General features: G+C 42.0%; 2 protein-coding genes across 2 annotated transcripts; one reads left to right on the top strand and one right to left on the bottom strand.

Moving 5' to 3' along the window:
- The first annotated feature begins 20 nt into the window (after positions 1-20).
- Positions 21-11,463, top strand: Exosc9 (exosome component 9). Its single transcript, XM_006991832.4, has 12 exons — positions 21-161; positions 446-540; positions 1,154-1,273; positions 1,388-1,490; positions 2,208-2,345; positions 3,398-3,480; positions 5,584-5,716; positions 6,998-7,086; positions 7,998-8,144; positions 8,687-8,865; positions 10,924-11,005; positions 11,142-11,463. The coding sequence occupies exons 1-12, from the start codon at positions 96-98 to the stop codon at positions 11,221-11,223; spliced, it is 1,317 nt and encodes a 438-aa protein (XP_006991894.1). The 5' UTR covers positions 21-95; the 3' UTR covers positions 11,224-11,463.
- Ccna2 (cyclin A2) lies at positions 10,580-18,578 on the bottom strand. The gene is made up of 8 exons (XM_006991833.3): positions 18,244-18,578; positions 17,315-17,558; positions 15,701-15,813; positions 15,311-15,534; positions 14,096-14,303; positions 13,370-13,483; positions 12,311-12,444; positions 10,580-12,024 (listed from the first exon to the last, which is right to left on the bottom strand). Exons 1-8 carry the CDS (start codon positions 18,427-18,429, stop codon positions 11,976-11,978), a joined length of 1,272 nt encoding a protein of 423 aa, XP_006991895.1. The 5' UTR covers positions 18,430-18,578; the 3' UTR covers positions 10,580-11,975.
- Positions 18,579-19,286: the final 708 nt, after the last annotated feature.

Here is a 19,286-nt window from a genome sequence, read left to right as displayed (position 1 = left end):
CCCGCGCGCCTGGATGACGTCAATTTTCCACGCCGGGAAGAAGCTAGCGTGTGGAGTTTTCTTGGTGCGCTTTTTCTTCTGCGTGTCCCGACACTATGAAGGAAACGCCGCTCTCCAACTGCGAGCGCCGCTTCCTTCTCCGGGCCATCGAGGAGAAGAAGGTGCGAGGCAACGGTGGCTTTGGGCGTAGACTCGGGTTGCCCGCGGGGTGGACTCCGGTGGCCCGTGGATTCATTGTCAATTTGGTCTGTAGTGTGGTGGTGGTGTGGACTGGTTCCCAGTGTGAATTCTGCCCATTTCCCCGGCCCCAGGCCAATGTTTTATCCTGGCCAATTTCTTTGAGCCGCAAGCCACCAATATTTGTCAGTGCCGGGGGTGTTGGGGACCAGGACCAGACAAAGTTGATACTCATAAATATGTTAAAGAAGTAAATGTTTGCTTACAGCGGCTGGATGGGAGACAAACCTATGATTACAGGAACATCAGGATCTCATTCGGAACAGATTATGGATGCTGTATTGTAGAACTTGGGAAAACAAGGTAACAGGATTCAATTAGATAAAGCCACAGGAGGTATGAAAATTACATACTGACTCAGTTGTTCACCGAGCAGCTCAAAAATCCAATCAGTGCTTTCTTTTATCTGATGAGAAATGTGTTTCTTTAATGCAAGCCTTTTTGGTTTTCTGGTCACACTTTAACTTTTAACCATGAGTGCTTTCTCCTATATGAATATCATAGTGCCTCGTGATCTTTACAAATCATGTAGGCAGCTGACATCGATCACACAGAATTTGTTACCTGTATGTCTCTCATATTTTAATGTGAGGATGTCTCAGTTTCCCTTTTATTCTTGAGTGATATAAGAAGCAAGAGATTTCCTTTATGCCATCCTTTTTAGGTATATGTGTGTGTGTGTGTGTGTGTGTGTGTGTATGTATTTCTGCACAGAATCTTACATTTAAACATTATTATTCTGTATGTGAACGTTTGTGTGCCAGCTTTGCTGGCCCCAGTCTACTACATTCTATATGTAATTTCTGCTTTTAAGTCACATTGTGTTATTTAGAATTGATATGTTATTCATTTCATTTTTTTTTCATTGAAAGGGAAGTATGTTTAGTTGACTGCTTTGTACCTTTATTTTTTGCAGAGTTCTTGGGCAGGTTTCCTGTGAACTTGTTTCTCCAAAACTCAATAGGGCAACAGAAGGTATTCTGTTTTTTAACCTTGAACTTTCTCAGATGGCTGCTCCAGCTTTTGAACCTGGCAGGTATTTTGCTCTTTCTTAAGCTCCTTTAGCCATAGAAGAATTTAACAACAGTAAACTGTTCTTTTAATGCTCAGAGTTGTAGTTCATGACATTAGTTCATTCTTGTTTCCATAGGCAGTCAGATCTCTTGGTGAAGCTAAATCGACTCTTGGAAAGGTGTCTAAGAAATTCAAAGTGTATAGACACTGAATCTCTCTGTGTTGTTGCTGGTGAAAAGGTGGGAATTATGCTCCAGATTCATAACAATGGATACTGTTATTCAGACACAAAACATTTGGGAGACTGGAAAGATGGTTCAGTGATTAAGAGCACTGGTTACTCTTTCAGCATCTGGCTTCAGTTCCCAGCACTTACATGTCAGCTCACAACTACCTGCAACTCTAGTTCCAGAGGATCTAACACTTAGGGTCTTTGGGGGCACCAGGCATGAGTGGGGCACACATATACATGCAAGTAAATGTACACACATGTAAACTAAAAATGAACATTTTTAAAAAAGCATAATTAGCTGTGCGGTGGTGGCGCACGCCTTTAATCCCAGCACTCGGGAGGCAGAGCCAGGCAGATCGCTGTGAGTTCGAGGCCAGCCTGGGCTACCAAGTGAGCTCCAGGAAAGGCGCAAAACTACGCAGAGAAACTCTGTCTCAAAAAACCAAAAAAAAAAAAAAAAAAAAATCATAATTAGGTTTTAAATGTTGGAATGGTTCCATTTATTTACATATTGTCATGTTCTCAAAGGACTCACATAGAAAAGTTTACTATTAGTATTTCAAATGTTTTTCTTAAAATTAACTGCATTTTTACTGGATAAACTGGAAGGATTAACTGCATGATTTAATTTTTTAAAAAAAGAAAAATGTGTGCAGTGTTACTTTTCCAGTGGCTACTGGTCGTGATCAGTTAGGATTTATTTTTATCTTAAATTCACTTTCAGGTTTGGCAGATACGTGTAGACCTCCACTTATTAAATCATGATGGAAATATTATTGATGCTGCCAGCATAGCTGCAATCGTAGCCTTGTGTCACTTCCGAAGACCTGATGTCTCTGTCCAAGGAGAGGAAGTAACGCTGGTAAGCTTCCAGAGTTCAGACTGGAACTGGTCCCATGAACGAATGGGTGCCCTAGATGTGCTGACAGGTAGTTATTAGTGGAGGCATGTGGCAGATGGTATTCAGATTTATTCTAGTATTTGTTCATAAGACAAAAACTGCAGGTATTCAAAATTGCCCTAGAAATTTCCAGTTCCCTTACAGAAGTGTCTGTCAGTAATACCATAACCCAACTTGGTTTTCTGAAATACAACTCTGTGACCCTTTCTTTGGATTGACTATTAGAGGAGATGGGTTGGTTTCTGTATAGGGTCAGCGTGAGATGCTTACTCTTGAGAGGCCGGCAGTACCTGAATAGAACTGAGATCATCAGATTTATGTGTTTTCTTCAGGCCTTTTGTTCCCTAAGCCAAGTAGATGATACACATTCATCGGAAATGCCTGGAGCGCTTGTTAACAATGTACTGCTAGGCCCTGCTTATGCAGGAGGGTAGAGATAGGATCTAAGAACTTAGACCTCTAACTCAGTGCTCAGACAGTCCCAGTGCTGGTCCAGGGATCACTGTGAGAACCAGTGGTCTGTGCTGTCCTCCTCTTTTTGCCAGGTTGGTCAATTTTGATTCATATATATCACATGCTAGAATAATGGCAGTGTACTGTTTGAGCCCTGAGTTGCAAAGGGAACCATCCAGTGCCCAAGTTTTCATAATGCTGTTTTGAGGTACTTTGCCAGAGCAGAATCTGAAAACTTGGAGGCCAGAACAGTGCTCCTACAGAGGAAGGAGTGTATAAGGAAATTTAAAAACAGAGTGTGATTAGTTTTGCATGGAGGTAGAGCCCTTATTCTGAGAAGTGCCAGGGCTCCTGTTGGCAGTGGACATACACCTTACTAAAAAGGCATCAGGGATAGAAGATTAGACATAGATGGATGTTTTATCATCATAAAATAGGAACACAGTTGTCAAAGACATTACTTAGCTACTCACAATGAACACCTTCTTAGTGTCTGATAGCAAAGTGAGTTTTGTATTCTCATTTGCTGACTCTAAGGATTTGGCCTTGTCTTCTGACAGTATACCCCCGAAGAGCGCGACCCCGTGCCATTGAGCATCCACCACATGCCCATCTGCGTCAGTTTTGCTTTCTTCCAGCAAGGGTAAGTGTCATGGGCCTTGTCATGGGCCGAAGACGTACGTATACCTGGGAATTGGATCCTGTTTATCAAAACAGGGTCCCATATCTCATGCTGGTTTTGAGCTCTCTGTACAGCTGAGGTGACGTTGAACTTCTGATCCTCCAGCCTCCACTTCCCATGTGCTGGGATTCCAGGCAGGCATCTACTGCCGTGCCTGGCCGATGTGGTGCTGGGGACTGAACTCCAGGCATTGTGTGTGCTGTGTAACACTACTAGCTGAGCTGTGTCTCCAGCCCCAAGCTAGGACCTCTGTTGCTCTGTTCTGACACGACCACAGACACGCTGGCCTTAATAGTAGAGCATCTGGGGCTGGAGAGGTGGCTCAGAGGTTAAGAGCACTGGCTGTTCTTCCAGAGGTCCTGAGTTCAATTCCCAGCAACCACATGGTGGCTCACAACCATCTGTGATGAGATCTGGCTCCCTCTTCTGGCCTGAAGGGCTATACGCAAGCAGAACACTGTATGCATAATAAATAAATAAAAATTAAAAAAAGAATAGTAGAGCATCTGTTGGTCTCTCCCTGTCTTTGTAAGTTTTGGAATGGAAGTGACAAAATTCAGTTGTTAAAAATACACTTCCCATCACTTTTCTGCTCATAGCATACTTACAGAATAAGAATTCAATGCGATCCTTACTTGGGCTAGACAAATGTGTTGGGAATGACATGTGAGCTCTCATTTGAGAAAGGGGAAGAGTTCCTGTGGACCAATGAAATGCAGGTACTGTGAAGCAGAGTAGAGGGGGTAGTTCTAGAAGCACATTGCAAGGGAAAGTGATTTGCAAACTAGAAAACTTGTTTCCTTCAGCTGTCTGGCCTTTTCTTCACAACTCCTTGTTAATCTTAGTATACAATGGGGAGTCTTATATATCCACAGAATGTGCTTCTTTCTAAGTAAAGATTGATTCCTAGATTTTCAGGAAAGTTCTTTCGTGCATAAGAACTAGATAAAAAGATTTCAACTTTTAGTTATTGTAGCTAATTCTGTATTAGGAAAATGGACCAGCATTGTCTAGTAAAATAAAAGGTATATGCCATAAAAGTAACTTAAAATTTTCCAATAGTCACATTGAAAGGTAAAAGAAACATATTAAGTATGGAAACCAGAAATTGGGGAAGACCTCAGTGGCTTTCAGGCCAGCCTGGGCTCCATAGCAAACTCTAGGCAAAACTCAGAAACATAGTGGGGTCCTTTCTGAAAACAAGATAAAAACAAGTTAAAGAATTTTTATATTTCAGCTGGGCGGTGGTGGCGCACACCCCAGTATTCGGGAGGCAGAGGTAGGCAGATCTCTGAGTTCAAGGCCAGCCTGGGCTACAGAGTGAGTTCCAGGAAAGGTACAGAACTTCAGAGAAACCCTGTCTTGAAAAACCAAAAAAAAAATTTTTTTTTATATTTCTTTTAACCTTATAGATGTAAATTTTGTTTTGTTTTTGTTTTTCAAGACAGGGTTTCTCTGTGTAGTTGGTGCCTGTCCTGGATCTTGCTCTGTAGACCAGGCTGGCCTGGAACTCACAGAGATCTGCCTGGCTCTGCCTCCCGAGTGCTGGGATTAAAGGTGTGCGCCACCACCGCCCGTCGTAAAATATTTTCATTCTACTATATACCAGTATTTTAAAGATTATTCAAGATTTTGCATTCATCTATTTGCACAGAGTATTTTATATCCGCAGTTGGAGCAGCCCAGTGCCCGTGTGTCTGCCAGCACTGCAGGAACTGCTCTTTTTTGTGCAATCAACAGGTTCTAGAACTTAGAGTTCAGGGCCTCGGTGCCACTTGAAAATGAACCCAATTAATGTTATCTAAGTCTTTATTAATGAGCCAGAAGTCATTTTATCAAAGAGATGGTGTAAGTATTGGGTTATATGTTATTTAAATTTCAGTCTGACTTAGTGTGGTTTCATTGTAATGGCCAGAGAAACATACATTCCATGTAACTGAAATTGTTGAGTTGAAGTGACTCAGCTCCTTCAGAGTTGACTTTGGATGCTAACTTTAAAAAACCCATTCTAGAAACAGCACTCATCTTCAGATATGTTTCAGGACCATTTAACATTTGTTTCAGAACATATTTATTGGTGGACCCTAATGAGCGAGAAGAACGAGTAATGGATGGCTTGCTGGTGATCGCCATGAATAAGCATCGAGAAATTTGTACTATTCAGTCTAGTGGTGGGATAATGCTGCTCAAAGACCAGGTTGGTGCCTTGACTAGTTTCCCTGTAAGAGGTCTCTTTTCAGAAGTTTTCTTGTTACTTCATTTGTCTTAAAATTATCTTTTTTTTTTTTTTTTTTTTTTTTTCTGTTTTTTGAGACAGGGTTTCTCTGTGTAATAGTTCTGACTGTCCTGGGTAATACCAGGCTGGCCTCAAACCCACAGAAATATGCCTGCCTCTGCCTCCTGAGTGCTGTGATTAAAGGCATGCATCCTTAATTGAAACTCATAGCTTAGTTATCTTTTAACCAAAAGCTGCAGGGTACTTTTGATAAGTAAGTCTAGTTATGTTAGAATCTGGTTTTAGTCCAGACATTACATTCTAACAGGTGGCCGTGAGTTATCCTTCCTATCCTTGCCTTCCCTAGATTTGTCCTTCTAGGATCTGACTGGAGGAACACCTTAGTTCCTTCAGTGAAGAAAGACTCATATTACTACTTTTTAAAGTATTAAATGCAGACATTAAGAGAAAACTAAGTTTTGGAATTTGGATACAACCAGCAGTGATACTCAAACCCAGCCACATATCAGATTCACGAGGTTATTAGAAAACAGGGTGCCATGTAGCATTATAAGCATTATGTCCAAGGGAGCTGTTTCAGTTCAGATTTTAGCTGATCTTTATAGCCTTTGGGCAAGTGACTCATCTCTGGGTCTCTGTACATTAGGGGATGATTCTATTGCTGGTGTTGTAGAAAGGATGGAAGGATGAATGTAGAGGCAGATTATAGGTGTCTGGGATAGAGTGCTCAGTGGATGTTACGTTGTCATCAGCACCACTGTTGATTCTGTTTCTGTGGATTACTTTCACAGAAAGGAAGTCTGTATTCCTGAGCATTTTATCTGTGGTCTCTGTGGTGTCTTAACTGTTGCAAAAGAAAAGTGCTCAATGCCAGGCGGTTGGTGGCACATGCCTTTAATCCCAGCACTTGGGAGGCAGAGCCAGGCAGATCTCTGTGAGTTCAAGGGCAGCCTGGTCTACAGAGCGAGATCCAGGATAGGCACCAAAACTACAGAGAAACCCTGTCTCAAAAAAACAAAAACAAAAAAAAGTGCTCAAGTCTGTTCCCTTAATGTGCTAGACCTTCAAAATTTAAGTGATTTTCAGATTTTTGTCTTAACTGTATTTACTGTGCCTTAATCTTGTATTTGGAAAAGAAATGCTTAAAGTGTAAAGGTAGAAAATTCATGTCATGGTTTTGGTTTCATTAGAAAAAGCCATTTAGTTCGTTGTCTTTAACTAACAGCTCAAATTTACAAACAGGTTTTGAGATGCAGTAAAATAGCTGGTGTGAAAGTAGCAGAAATTACAGAGCTAATACAGAAAGCTTTGGAAAATGATCAGAAAGTTAGGTAAGTTAACTTCTCAGAACTATATATGCTCTTTAAATGCATGTTTTCTAAGGGCTTTTATCACACAAGGGCAGCCATATAATTGCATAGTTGGTCTTTACTTAATCTCAGTTGTATATACTAGTATTTAGTTGAGATTTCATTCTAAAAAGTCACAGAAGTGTTTTCTTAGAAGTGAACATGCTCTTATGAAAAAAAGAATCTAATAACTCAAATTAATAGAACAGGCTGGTTCATAGCTCTACTTCCTGTTACTTTAAGCAACAAATAGCCAGCACTTCAGTGTACTTTCTTGTCCTGTGGAGGCTTAGAGAATATACTTCAAGTACCTAGTACATATGCAGCAGAGCTTCAGTAATTATGGTGACATCTGTCTTGATAACTACGGTAGTATTCAAGTTTGATTCCCATTGCTGTGATAAAACACTGACCAAAAGCAACTTAGGGGAGGAAAGGATTTACTTGCTTGCAGTTCCAAATCACAGTTGCCCATGAGGAACCTGGAGGCAGGCCTCCTTGCTAGTTCATGTAGCATCATGTCTACTGGGGATCTCACTCAGAGCAGAGGAGTACAGCCGAGCCCAGAATGCTAATCCTGGCTCACAGGCTCAGGCTCAGCTACCTTTCTTATACAGCACAGGACTAGCTGCCCAGGGGATGGTGCCCCTCATAGAGAGCTGAGCCCTCTTTCATCAATTAACAGTCAAGATACTCCTCCACAGATATGCCATTGTGGTCTGATCAGGGCCTCCCTTCTCTTGACTCTAGGCTGTGTCAAGTTTACAGTTAAAGCTAACGAGGACAAGTGGTGAAGTTAAGCAAGTTTATTTCTTATCTGCCAAAGCCAAAATAGTAATCTTTTTCTTTTCCTACTGTCATCTCCAAAAACCACTACCCAAACCCACATACAGGAAAGAAGGTGGAAAGTTTGGCTTTGCAGAGTCGATAGCAAACCAGAGGATCACAGCGTTTAAAATGGAGAAGGCCTCTGTTGATACCTCCAACATAGAGGAGAAAGCAGAAGAAATTATTGCTGAAGCCGAACCTCCTCCAGAAGTGTATCTAATATTGGGTAGTTTTTACAGTAACAAGATGCATACATTTTTTTTTGTTTGTTTGTTGTATTAAGGCTATAATGTGCATATTGAAATTTGCTTTGGGGGAATTCAAACTGTAAGAGAAAAATATGCCATATTAAGTGACATCTAGCTTCTCTTAGCTATCTCTAAAAAACACATTTTTCTATTTTAAGAACCAACTTAGAGCCCGGGGATGTAGCTCATTGGTACTGCACTTTTCTAGCTATGAATAAGGCTCTGGGTTCCATTCCAGTACTGTAGGAAAATACAAACAAAATTCTAGCATTCATTTCCCTTTGCAAACTACTTCAATACATGATAACATGTTCTTTACATGGTATTACATAATCTTGAAATCATTCATTACCAAATTATTGGTGATGTCCAATTATGTTATTCAGCCATCCGTACTATAGTTTTATTTTTATTCCTAAGAATTTGTGGGACACGTGCAGCAGTCTTGTAAGAAAATAGCTCATTAGATAGCAATTTGGGATGTTCAGTTTTCTTAACTTGTTCAGTGTTTCTGAACCTGTGTTGTGGACTCCTGGAACTGCCCAGATTGGAGATGGAATAGGAAACTCCTGGGGTGACCTAGAGGATTCTGAGAAGGAAGAAGAGGAGGAAGGGGGCATTGATGAATCGGTCATTCTTGATACAAAGATGGACACTGGAGGAGTTCCTGATACTGGAAGCCAAGGTAGGTGATGCTTTTGGCTTTTAATGTATATTATAGAGACAGCTATAAACTATCTAAACTGTATATAAGCTATAGATATAAACATATATAAACTTGTACATATGTAAAAAGGTATCTGTATGGAGATTGTAGATCATACATAGGGATATTTCCTGTCTTGGAAGGCTAAATATTTTGGGATTTAGTGGTATGTGTTGGCATGTAAATGATAGTGATATTTTTTTTTTTTTTTCTGGAGCTGAGGACCGAACCCAGGGCCTTGCACTTGCTAGGCAAGCAGTCTACCACTGAGCTAAATCCCCAACCAGATAGCGATACTTTTAAACAATTAAAAAAAAAATTACATCTGGCCAGATGTGGTAGCATACACCTTTAATCTTAGCATTGGGGAGACACAGGCAGGAAGATCTCTTTCTACATAGGGAGCTTCAGGACAGCAAGAACTAAATAGAGATCGTCTCAAATAAAAATCTATTCATGGGTATTTGAAGGTTTTTCCTAAAGGTTTCATCTCTGTAAGTGGCATTGTTTGACTCAAACAAAAAAAAAAAAGGCTCATTATTTGGGTCAGAGAGGTAGGTGGCTCAGCTGTGAAGATACTTAATGCTAAATAAGACAGACAAGAATTTGGATCCCAGTATCCACCCACATTTCTGTATTCCAGCTCCAAGGGAACCAACACTGTCTTCTGGTCTGTGGAGACCAGCACACACGTGTACTTACACTATGACACAGTAGAATTTTCAGTAGACATTTTCATAGAAAATTTCAGTAGAATTTTCTATGGTAAGAAATGTCCTTGGGGTTGGGGATTTAGCTCAGTGGTAGAGCAAGCACAAGGCCCTGGGTTCGGTCCTCAGCTCCAGGAAAAAAAAAAAAAAGGAAAATGGACAAAATAAGAAATGTTCTTTTTTTTTTTTTTTTTTGGGTTTTTCGAGACAGGGTTTCTCTGTGTAGCTTTGCGCCTTTCCTGCAACTCACTTGGTAGCCCAGGCTGGCCTCGAACTCATAGAGATCCGCCTGGCTCTGCCTCCTGAGTGCTGGGATTAAAGGCGTGCACCACCACCGCCCGGCAAGAAATGTTCTTTATATGCATTGTCCAGGATAGCAGCCACTGTTGTTTACCTATTGAACATTTGAAATGTGGCTTGTCTGAGAAAATGGATTTTAAATGTGAGTTAATATAATTGACCACATCAGCAGCAGTGACTATCATTAGAATAGAAGCCCCTAGAATGGTTTTACTGTGTTCTAAAAGCCTGATAAAGAAACATTAACATTCTTCCATTTAGTGTATGTGTGCATATATGTGCCTAGGTATGCACATGCTAGAGTTCCAGGAGGCATGTGGGTGCTGGGAACTGAACTCAGACAATTTACTAGAGCAGATGCACTCTGGTAGACAGCAAGGGGCTGGCTGGTGATTCTACTGATGCACATTCTTCCTATCTTCATAGAAGAGAATTGTTGGTTTAATTAGGTTTTAAAATAATTGGGTCTATTTATTAAATGCTGACTAGAATCCCTTACCATTCATTGTATCCAGTTGGTTTAACCATCTCACTGTTACATTGTTGCATATGTGTATCTAAGGTTTAATATGGTTTACAGATAGCTAAGATAACTAGGATGATGGAGAAGGGAGAGCTTTTCTAAAGCATGTGAACAAAGAATGCTGAGACAAGAATACACAGCCAGCCAAATGGGCAAGGGATTGATTTGCATGCTTTATTTACAGATATATATATAGATATATATAATTAATGTTAAAGAGAAAAATGGGCAAACAAAACAGTTTTCTACATTTTTCATGGTCAGCCCTGGTAGTAAACCAGACCATCCTGGCCTACATAAAAAAGCCTACAGAAAATAGGATTTTTACAATTTTTTTTGAGAACTGCAAGGAGCTACTTGAAATAGGGTAAGATGTGGAAAGAGCATGTATGTTTGTCTCGAGGCAGCAGAGCTTGGCTGTCCGGGTATGGAAATGGGCGCGAGCATCAGGCCCCACCTCTGCTGTGGATAAGTGGTTACTTCTACTCTTGTGCTGTCTTAAAGGTGCCCCTATAGTGCTGCTGTCAGATAGTGAAGAAGAGGAAATGATCATTCTGGAGCCAGACAAGAATCCAAAGAAAATCAGGTAACAGACTCTGTTTCTTTCAAGTATACATAAAACCAGAACCCAGTTCTGTAAACAGGATGCTTTTAGAGTTCTCGTTATCCGGTCGTCCAGGATTCAGTGGGCATACAGTGAGCTGTCATTCCTTTATTCACAGAGCTCAGACCACCAGTGCAAGAGAAAAGGCACCAAGTAAAAGTCAAGGGAAAAGGAGGAGGAAGAAGAGAACTGCTAATTAAAACTAAAATGGTATTTTTATATGTATATACTACTAAAAGGATATTTATTCAGTGCTGTTAACAGCCCTGGGTATTTTTTTATTTGAAAATCCATTATAAGAGCTGAACTTTGATAAATCGTTTTGTCTTTAACATTATGCTTTGAATAAACTTTCTGTACAACTTTTCTGTTGCACAAAATCTTCTAAACATGTTATTTGTAAAAGTTGACAAATAAAATATTTTAGTAAACTACTGTAACTTATGCAGAGCTGAATGAGTCTGGGGATCTCTACCATACGGAAAAGAGTCTAGTTTTCCTATTTTATGACCAAGGCAGCAGCAATTTGGTTCAGTTGCTTAGAATCAATGTCAGAATTGGAAGGTCCGTTTCCCTGTTTAAGTTTTAGAAAGCTTTTCCACCCTCACTAATAACAAACCAAGTTAGCTTTTCCAAGCGACACTATCAGTCTTTTTTTTCTTTATCTCAAATTAACTTTGACTTGCAAAGATTTCCAAATCAATTTATTCTTATCCTGACAGTTGGCAGCACCAATGTTAACAAAACCAATTAAAATTAGCCAAATATCTAAGATAGACAATGTACAAAAGATATACAAATTAAAACCATTTAAAAAGCAATGGATACCATAATTTGTCTGTGGCTATACCATCTACATTCTCAAATGATTGTAAAATTAAAACTCAAGATAAAAACTGTACAGTGTGAACTCCGAGTGACTCCCATTTTAAACAAAGGTAGTCTTTCATTCTTACACATTTAGTGTCTCTGGTGGGTTGAGAAGAGAAACACCATGATATCTGTTGAGTAGAAGGAAAAAAAAAACTTAGTAAACAGAGATCACAGAACAATTTATGTACTCCCAGACTGGAGAAATGTGGTTTCTATTTGATTAGACTGATGAGTTGAGAATCATTTGATGCTCAGAACATGTGCGCCCATCCCCTTACTCCTCCCCTACCTACCAGATGCCAGGGGGAAAATACCACGTACAGCATCTTCCTAACACATGACTTACTGTCGTACTCGGCAGCTGTGGCAGACTACTGTACCCTTCCTTTAGGGAATAAAGAATCTGATTCTTACTTTGAATGTTTGTACTTTTCCCTTATTGACTGTTGGGCATGCTGTGGTGCTCTGAGGTAGGTCTGATGAAGGTCCATGAGACAAGGCTTAAGACTTTCCAGGGTATATCCAGTCTTTTGTACCAATGACTCAGGCTATAGAAAAAAGGCAACCATTGAGTTTTTAGTAACAGCACAGGGCACTGACCAATGCACTCAGTTGATTATAATGTTGGCACTAATCTTTTAATGTTTAAGCTCACTCCATCTTTTATTTTGACTGGAGGATTACTTCCACTGCTAGCCAGCAGGCAGCTGTCCAAGATTCTTGAAGCAGAGCTTTCAAATGCAAGCTTCCAGCTAAGCTTTCTGCTCAACCCAAAGTAGCATTAATATGTGGTGGTATTGTGTTCCCCAAAATACTGTGCACCCTAATAAACTAATCTGGGGTCACAGACAGAACAGCTACTAGATACAAAGGCTAGAAAATGGTGGCACTCACACCTTTAATCTAGCATTCCAGAGGTAGAAATCTGGAGCTCTGTGAGTTCAAGGCCACATTGGAAACAGCCAGGCATGGTGACACACGCCTTTAATCCCAGGGAGTGATGGCAAAAACAAAGAGATATATAAGGCGTGAAGACCAGAAACTAGAAGCATTTGGCTGGTTAAGCTTTCTGGCTTTCAAGCAGCAGTTCAGCTGAGATTCATTCTGGATGAGGACTCAGAGGCTTCCAGTCTGAGGAAACAGGATCAGCTGAGGAACTGGTGAGGTGAGGTGGCTGTGGCCTGTTCTGTCTCTCTGATCTTCCAGCGTTCACCCCAATACCTGGCTCAGGTTTGATTTTATTAATAAGAACTTTTGCCAGGCGGTGGTAGTGCATGCCTTTAATCCCAGCACTCAGGAGGCAGAGCCAGGCGATCTCTGTGAGTTCAAGGCCAACCTGGGCTACAGAGTGAGTTCCAGGAAAGGTGCAAAGCTACACAGAGAAACCCTGTCTCGAAAAACCAAAAAAAAAAAAAAAACAACTTTTAAGATTCATGCTACATTAATACTTGTGAAGGCAAGTGTTATACGTACCCAGCTTTGTCCTGTGACTGTATAGAGTGCTAAGTGAAAGGCAGCTCCAGCAATAAGTGATGGCAAATACTTTAGGTATGGGTCAGCATCTATCAAACTTAATTCTCCCAAAAACTGGAGTGAAAAAACAAAAAGAATTAACTATAATCACTATAGCTCTAAGACTCAAACTTTGAATCCTTGCATCCTGACCCGTTTTTCCTGTCTTTGATGCTCACTAGTCCTGTGTCCGTCCTGGGAAAATTATTCCAATGTTGCTCCATCCTCAGCTTACATTTCTGCCCCTTAACTTAAAACATCTATCAGAATGTTCTCTTTAAACCACCGGTGCTTTTCTAACAAGGTCACTTCTGGGTATCCATTGGGAAATTCTCTTCTGGACCTCTGAGCCCCTTCCCATGGACACCAATAGTTAAGTGCCTTACACATAAAAGGTTCACCATTTTCACACAAACTAGTGTTACATACCCAGAATATCGCTAAATTACTTATCATACCTAATAACTAATCAGTACACATATAGGTACACTGTTTAGAGCTATACTTATCCAGTGCATAGGGCTTTTAATGCCTGTTGGCTAATTTCATAAGCACCGAACCCACAGATAGAGGACAACTGTGTATTTTTCTGTGTACTGGAACACTGTCTGAAAACAATCTCTTAAGCAATGCTATACAATAAAACCAGGGCTAATTAAAAAAAAAAATCCCATAAAATGAACTCACCATTGCTAGGCTTTCAACTTTGCAGTTTGCAGGCTGCTGGTGCAGGAAGTATTGGGTAAGAAACTGATTTATTGTTGGTGCAGCTAAGTCAAAAGCAAGGACTTTCAATACTAGGTGCTCCATTCTCAGAACCTGCTTCTTGGAATAGGTATCGTCTGTTATATACACAAACTCTGCTACTTCTGGGGGGTATATTTCTTCAAACTTTCTACAACAAAAGAAATTTTAAGTTGAGTTTTTTTTTCAGAAGCAGGCTTTGTCTTATTCTAAATGTTTGGGCTGTATAGACTCACTTCCATCAACCACATCCCTACTAACAGTTGACCACCATCTCTAGTTGAGATGATCAACAGCCAATCAGTGAGGGGCTTCTGGTATGCCTCCTATGTAGTCAGAGGAAATGATGATTTGTAAGCTTTCCAAGATGCGGAACAAGGACAGAGTAGCTAAAAACTTAGATAATCTAAAGTTTCGGGAAAATGTTTTACTTTACCTCCCCTCCCGCCCCCCAAGACAGGGTTTCTCTGTAGTTTTGGTGCATGTCCTAGATCTAGCTCTGTAGACCAGGCTGGCCTCGAACTTAAGAGATCCGCCTGACTCTGCCTCCCAAGTGCTAGGATTAAAGGTGTGTGCCACCACCGCCCGCCAATGTTTTACTTTTAAATGTCATTTCTATATCCTGATGGAGGGAAGCTATGCTTATACTCCAGTAACTGCTTTATTGTGGAACAGTTTTTTTTTTCTTTAAACTTTTAAACTCTGTGATCTAGCCTAAAATGTGGATGGTCTATGCCCATTCAAGGCATGTGAAACCCAGATCTAGAAAGTTTTATGTTCTAGACTAGAAAACAAGTTTCATCCTCTACTCAGAGGCGCCTCCTACTCCAGTTGTCCCTAAAACTGTCAGTGTTAAAATGTTAAGAGTTGGAAATCTTAATTTATTCCCTTCATTATAAAATAATAAGTGGGGGTTGGAGAGATGCCTCAATGGTTAGAGCACTGGCTGAGACCCAGGTTCAATTCCCAGCACCAGCATGATGACTCATAAAATTGTCTATAACACCACAGTCTTGAGATCCAGTGCCCTCTTCTGGCCTCAGCAGGCACTGTCCACATTTGCTACACAGATATACATGCAGGCTGAACACCCAAAAAGTATAATGGGGTGGTGGTGAGGACTGGACGATGACTTTGAGCTGAACTCGCTGTACTTACGAAGCTAGCAGCATAGCAGCCGTGCCCACAAGCTGAAGCTTCCCTCTCAGCACAGACATGGAAGAGAGGAACCGATCAATGTAGTTCACGGCCAAATGCAAGGTCTCATTCTGTAATTTATATTCTTCTCCCACTTCAACTAGCCAGTCCACAAGGATGGCCCGCATACTGTTAGTGATGTCTGGCTGCTTCTTCATATAACCCACTTTAGGTTTACATTTAACCTGAAGAAAAACTCAGTATTGTTATAATTAGGTTACTTTACCATTCACAAAGATGCTATTAATATACACTATAAACATAAGTTTAGCATTAGAGTGACTCACTAGTGAATAGATGTCAACATTATCCTTTCAATTTTATTTAGTCATTTTTAATGAAGAGTCTTACCTCCATTTCCCTAAGGTATGTGTGAATATCTTCATGATAGTCGGGCACTTCATTAACACTCACTGGCTTTTCGTCTTCTAAGACAATAGACATATCCATAGCATGTGGTGATTCTGTGTATGATATTAAAACCAAAGTATTTATCTGTCCCAACTGAACAGACCCTCTGGCAAAGCAACAGAGTCCTATTCTGGTCTTAGTATTTCTGTCCACATAGATTTAGGATGAACTTAATTCCCAAAAAAGAAACACAGTACATCAATGGGCTACTAAGAGAACTGAGAATTACCTTAAAGTGTCATCTTCCACAAGGGAATAGAGGGTACAGTGTTTCTGTTCCGACAGAATGCTTAACAAAGTTTTGAAATAAGCATTTTTTTGTCTTAGGGGACTTGGTGTTTGTAAAAACAGGGTCTCATTTCTGTAGCCCAGACCGGCAATCCTGCCTCAGTGTCCTGAGTGCTAGTTACAGGCATGACCACTCAGTTCTAGCTTTTACCATTTAAATTACCTTTTGAGGTAATTTTCATTTTTTCTTTCCAGAGCACCTTGAGTTAAGAAAAAGCTATAAAACTTCTAGATGTGCACATCTGTAACCCTAAGATGGGGGCAGGGTGGGGGTAGTTGAGAATAGTCAGATCCTTGGAGCTTGATGGCCAACCAGTCTAGCCAAATCGGGGCCTTCCAATGACTTTCTAATTAAAAAATGAGATGGAAATGTAGTTAAAGATATCCCAAAGTCAGGTACACCTCTGGTCTCCACATGTACCAGCATGGGTAGGCATCCCCCATCCCCTGACACACATAGCAAAAGGCAAAAAGTGGTAGATACCAACATCCTAATAGACAGACCTCTGGTCTCCACACAGTGAGATCATAGCAACAGTAGAACTGTCTGCAGCAGCTACTCTGCCTTCCTTGTGCATTAGTGTCTGATCTGCATCAGATGAGCATTCAAATTGATTTTAAAGGCCTGGCAGATACCACAATGCTTGAAACTGTAGCTTCAAGTAGCACTGTCAGGAATGGCATGTTAAGAAGTGAGTCATAAATACAACTGAAATCTATTCTCGCAGCCAAACATGTATGAAGTTAGATTAAAATAAGCATTTACAATCTAATTAAAATTGATAGTTTGCCGGGCCCTCCTGCTTGTTAAGGATGAGTTATTTTGTAGGTCACTAGGTCTAAGTACTAGCCATACGATCTGAGATACTCTTTTCAGCCCACTGCAGTAATCCTAACCTACTGTTATGATCAGGTAAGACAGTCATAGCTGGGCATGGTGGCACACATCTTTAATCCTGGCACTTGAGATCTCTGAGTTTGAGGCTAGCCTGGTCTACAAAGCGTTCCAGGACAGCTCTGGCTACACAGAGAAACCCTGTCTAGAAAAAACAAAACAAAATGACATAGTTTTAAAACTGAAAGTAACTAACCCAATCAACTAATTTCTTAGTTTGATAAAGATCTTTTAAAAAGTACCAAGCAGGGTATGGTATCACAGGCCTGTAATCTAGAATTTGGGAGGCTGAGACAAGGTGGTTTGAGTTCAAGACTAGCCAGAGCTACAGACTGAGATCCTGTCTCAAAAATAAAAAGCAAAAACCTTACCAAAACTGCCATCCATTGGATAATCAAGAGGTACCAGTGGTTTTCTTGCTCCGGGTAAAGAGACCGCTGCATTGAAAGCCAGGACATCTTCACACTGTGTTTCTTTATGCTCAGCTGGCCTCTTCTGGGTCTCTTCTGGTTCATCCACATGAATAGTAAAGGCAGGCTGTTTACTGTTTGCTTTCCAAGAAGGACCAACAGCGACATGTTCATCGTTTATAGGAAGGTCCTTAAGAGGCGCGACCTAAAAAGGAATTTAAGAGAATTTTGCTTTCTTGCCCCGTGGGTCTTAGCTTTTATTCCCAAAACCTCTATTAGGAAAAATTAACTTCTTGAGGCAAAGCCCAGATAAATAATAGTTTGAGTAATCCAGGATAAAGGGTGAACCGATTTGTCACAGCCATTCCTACAAAGGCTATAAATAGAACTGATTGGAATTACAAACTAACCAAGGCTATAAGTTTAGGGGAAAGTATTGATTCAGAACTTTAGCCCCAGGGTGGAGCAAAAATGCAGGTCTGGCTAAAATGGCGGAATTTACCAAGCAAAATATTGCTTTATATTCTTCCTTGAAATAGAGGTAATCTGTAAAGCAGATGGTGAGGGGGAAGGGAATCTGGATCCTAAAGCAATGTCTGTCTTTAAAAGTGGAGGGAAAGGCACACAGCTGAGCGAAGTCGACACGCGCGGGGGGCGGGGAGGTTGGGGGAAATCGCTCGGTATGACCCCGGGCATTTTTGGAAAGAAGCTGCCTCTACTGCTGAAGGGCGGCATACAAGGGTCGGCAGGGCTTGTGGGGCTAGAAACCCCGGGACCACGCAGCCTGCCGCCCGATTGCCCCTAGAAAGCGCAGCGTGCTTTCTGGCCCTCTCTGCTAAACCCAGGCCCTCTCTCGCCCGGCCCTCCCACCGACCCTCGCGCCCTTTTACCCGCCGAGTCTTGAGTCTCTGCTGCGGCGCGTTTCCCCGCGCGTTCCCGGCCTTCAGCGCCGCCTGCGCCCGCGGCTGCGGGGCTGGCGCCCCCTTCTCGGGGTTGACATTCTCCTGGTCTTCCTGCTGCAGCGAGAGCAGGGCCGAGCCCGCCTCGCGCCCCGACTGTCTCGAGCTGCCCGGCATCGCGGCTCCGGTCGGGATCCGTCGGCGGCAGAGCGTGCACTGCGCCCGCAGCTCCCAGGCTGCGCGGGACCCTGGCGGCCGACGCGCGGAGCTGGCGCTGCGGGCGGGCGGGCGGGCGGGAGGAGCTAGAGCCCAGGTGCCGCGAGCAGCGCGCCGGCCGCCGGCTGTTCGTGCAGTTCAAGTAGCCCGCGACTATTGAAATGGACCAATGGGGGCGCCCGGGGCCCGTGACGTCACCAACAGCGCCGCGTCGCCGCGAGCGAAGGCCCGACGGGAACCTAGCTGGGCGGGCGCCCGAGGACGCGCCTGCGCGAGGCAGGGCGGGGTGGGCGCCAGCCTCCGGCGACTTCCCGCAGCGCGGGGTATCTGTAAGCCTGCGCTTCGCTGGATCCCGCCGGAGCAGCAGGGCGGAGCAGACAAGCCCTCGGGCCTCGAAGTGACAGCGTTCTAGTCGGCTAACCCGAGTAACTACTTCCCTGGCCGCTGGGTGGTGCTTAGGAAGAGCTGCTGCTCACTTAAGAGACACCCTACCAAAATACTTTTTATTTTTCTCTCTAGGTGGTGCTGCCCATAGAACTCATGAAACCTCTAGGGCTTTTACTGTTTATTGTTGCAACACATCTCCACTATATATTGTTTGTTTGTTTGTTTTTGAGACAGGGTTTAATAATGCAGTCCGGATTGTCCTGCAATTCAGACATCCGCCTGGGCGTGTGACACTATGCCCAGCATTCCAGTAAGCTTTTTTCTCCTCTGTAATAAAGATGTGATCAATGTAAAATGCCAACTTTGAGCTATTGTTGATAACCATGTAACAAAATGGTGTATTACAAGAAAATCAAACGTTCGTTAATTTT

Source organism: Peromyscus maniculatus, chromosome 6 (genome assembly GCF_049852395.1).
Source record: "Peromyscus maniculatus bairdii isolate BWxNUB_F1_BW_parent chromosome 6, HU_Pman_BW_mat_3.1, whole genome shotgun sequence".
Taxonomy (NCBI): Eukaryota; Metazoa; Chordata; class Mammalia; order Rodentia; family Cricetidae; genus Peromyscus; species Peromyscus maniculatus.
The sequence above is the reverse complement of the archived record's forward strand: the minus strand, read 5'-3'. Positions and strand labels throughout refer to the sequence as shown.

Excerpts from the sequence above, each read along its gene's own strand:
- Exosc9 (XM_006991832.4), top strand. The coding sequence starts at position 96 with ATGAAGGAAACGCCGCTCTCCAACTGCGAGCGCCGCTTCCTTCTCCGG. Across the intron at positions 1,491-2,207 it reads GTGTTGTTGCTGGTGAAAAG|GTTTGGCAGATACGTGTAGA; the intron begins GTGGGAATTATG and ends ATTCACTTTCAG. Across the intron at positions 5,717-6,997 it reads TAATGCTGCTCAAAGACCAG|GTTTTGAGATGCAGTAAAAT; the intron begins GTTGGTGCCTTG and ends ATTTACAAACAG.
- Ccna2 (XM_006991833.3), bottom strand. The coding sequence starts at position 18,429 with ATGCCGGGCAGCTCGAGACAGTCGGGGCGCGAGGCGGGCTCGGCCCTG. Across the intron at positions 12,445-13,369 it reads CAGTCACAGGACAAAGCTGG|CCTGAGTCATTGGTACAAAA; the intron begins GTACGTATAACA and ends TTTTTTCTATAG. Across the intron at positions 12,025-12,310 it reads GAAAAGTACAAACATTCAAA|ATATCATGGTGTTTCTCTTC; the intron begins GTAAGAATCAGA and ends TCTACTCAACAG.